The sequence below is a fragment of the Hylaeus volcanicus genome, chromosome 4 (assembly GCF_026283585.1).
Source record: "Hylaeus volcanicus isolate JK05 chromosome 4, UHH_iyHylVolc1.0_haploid, whole genome shotgun sequence".
NCBI lineage: Eukaryota > Metazoa > Arthropoda > Insecta > Hymenoptera > Colletidae > Hylaeus > Hylaeus volcanicus.
This window is the reverse complement of record NC_071979.1, coordinates 21,714,656-21,716,814: the sequence shown is the minus strand read 5'-3', so window position 1 is coordinate 21,716,814 and position 2,159 is coordinate 21,714,656. Positions and strand designations below refer to the sequence as shown.

Below are 2,159 nucleotides of genomic sequence, written 5' to 3'. Positions count from 1 at the left end.
ATATATATATATGATTAAATCAAACAATATTGTAAAATACTTTCTTGTATGTGCTATTTAATATTAATTATTATAGAGTGGAGACTTTCCATATAAGGAATATGATCATATTGTAGCTCATCCAGATATTTTAGCTGACTTATTGTTAATTAGAGGCTTATTAAAGAGGAATTTTCCGAATGCGAAACATGGTGAGTAAGTGTATTTGTTAGTGATGATTTCTTTTTTATCATCAGTAAATGTAAGTGCCATAACCTGAATTTCTCAGGTTCTTTGAGTAACAATTTGGCACGTGCTGTTAAAATGTTCATGCATGGAATTCAATATACTATGGAACCAAATAAAACCTTTCAACACTATGGTCAAATTTATGTGGCTTTTGGAACGGTAAATTTAAATTTATTATAATTTGTTTGATGTGTATAATATTTTAAATCTTTGTTATTCTTTAATTGTATTTATTTGGTTACAGCTTGATATGGACTTGAAACAGTTAGAAGAAAATTGGTCTTTTCTTATTAATGATATTTATTCGATGAAACCAAAAATCAATGAGCCTTTTATTTTGAGGTATCAAAGGAGTAATTGAATATGAGATTTGTGATGTTACCAAAACATAATAATTTATGTATATTCTTGTTTGAAATATGTTCCAATTTTTTAGAGTTGAATTTGCGAGTCCACCATCACATGAAATGTTCAAAATTGATCTTGAACCATATCTTCCAAAGAAAACTGAACCAAGCGGAGAAGATGGAGAAGAAGATGAAAATAATAGTGCTGCAGTTATCGCTACGAATTAAATGTTTAATCAAGCAAATAAAACAATATGCATTTATCATTCAAAATTAAATACTTGTTATTATGAAATAAATAGGATAGGTGCTTTAGTGTTTATCCTATTTTGTAGTATACTTAATAAATATATTCGAATAAATATATAATTATATTCGAATTACTTTTAATTATAATTTATTCATTCAATTTAGTCATAAAATTAAATCATCATAAGTTAAACGTATATATAACTTTCTTTTTTTTAAGGATTCGATCTTTGTTGAAAGTCTTTATCGGGAAATTGTATTCAGAAATAAAGGTCGAAATAAACAAATAAGGTTGTGTTTGGGTTTGTCTTTATTGGGGAGATCTTACTGAAACATTGATGATATTTTTACGGTGAAACAATGAAAAATATGAACTTTTCTAATTTGTATTAACGATTGCCGCAGCGATATACGCGCGGCACTGCTTCGAAGTTCGGTCAGCGTGCTTTTAATTCTTATAATTGGTAGTCGCTCGGGATGGCGCGACGTCTTGTTCGAGTTGAAGAAATGTAAACAGCGATGGGGATAATTGTTTTTTTAATCTAATCACTATAGAAAGATTCGTTAAGAGATATGTTATTAATATAAAAATTATTGTTTATTAACTATGATTTATTTTTCTACATTTAGCTACATCGGTTTGCTTATCATTACGATTATAATAAATTAAAAATTAAAGGAGAAAGCTGTCGTTAACAAGAGAGGATTAAGATAACGATTTCTAAAAACTGACACAAAAGTTTGTCTACGCTTTCCTATATATAACCGACAAGTGTTAAAATATAGTTGGTTGCGGGGGGGGGGGGCGCGCGCTAGAATCGTACAAGAAATGATCCATAAAATCTTAAATATCAAAATTAACCGAAAACACAATAAATGCTTCCGTTTTAATATTGCGATCACGATTCGGAGCCCCGTGCGTTCGAATGCAATAACAGAGACCAGCTGCGCGGAAAGACCTGTGGTGCTCGAGAGCGCGGAAGACGAAAGAACAAGACGAAGCCAAGTGAAGTAAAGGAAAAGAGAATGGAGAATGGTGAGCGGCCGTGGTTGGTGAGACTGGTGGAGGGGCGACGGCTTACCTACCTGCCGGTCGAGAGCTCAGTCGGTGTCCGCCAGGTTGAAAATCCGTCGGCTTCTCCTGTTCGTTCTGCACGTGTGACGTTTCGGTTTCGTCGAAGAGGCGCGAAAAAAAAGGGTTGAACACCCCAAAAGCCTAGAAATTTATCGTAACGAGCACAGTTGGCGAGCGATCCTCGAGCACCGTTCGTCAAGGACGTTCTTCCAGTTCACCTTCTTAAATCCACTGGTGAACACATCGCCGCTCGCTGGTGT

The 2,159-nt window shown here is 34.0% G+C and overlaps 1 protein-coding gene across 1 annotated transcript in view; it reads left to right on the top strand.

The window, feature by feature from the left end:
* LOC128874580 (50S ribosomal protein L1) overlaps positions 1-1,121 on the top strand; it is a 3,021-nt gene extending 1,900 nt beyond the window's left edge. The window contains exons 6-9 of the mRNA XM_054119427.1: positions 77-191; positions 269-387; positions 473-570; positions 665-1,121. Of these exons, the coding sequence (XP_053975402.1) occupies positions 77-191; positions 269-387; positions 473-570; positions 665-803 (471 nt within the window). The 3' untranslated portion in view covers positions 804-1,121. The remainder of the gene's footprint in view (positions 1-76; positions 192-268; positions 388-472; positions 571-664) is intronic.
* Positions 1,122-2,159: the final 1,038 nt, after the last annotated feature.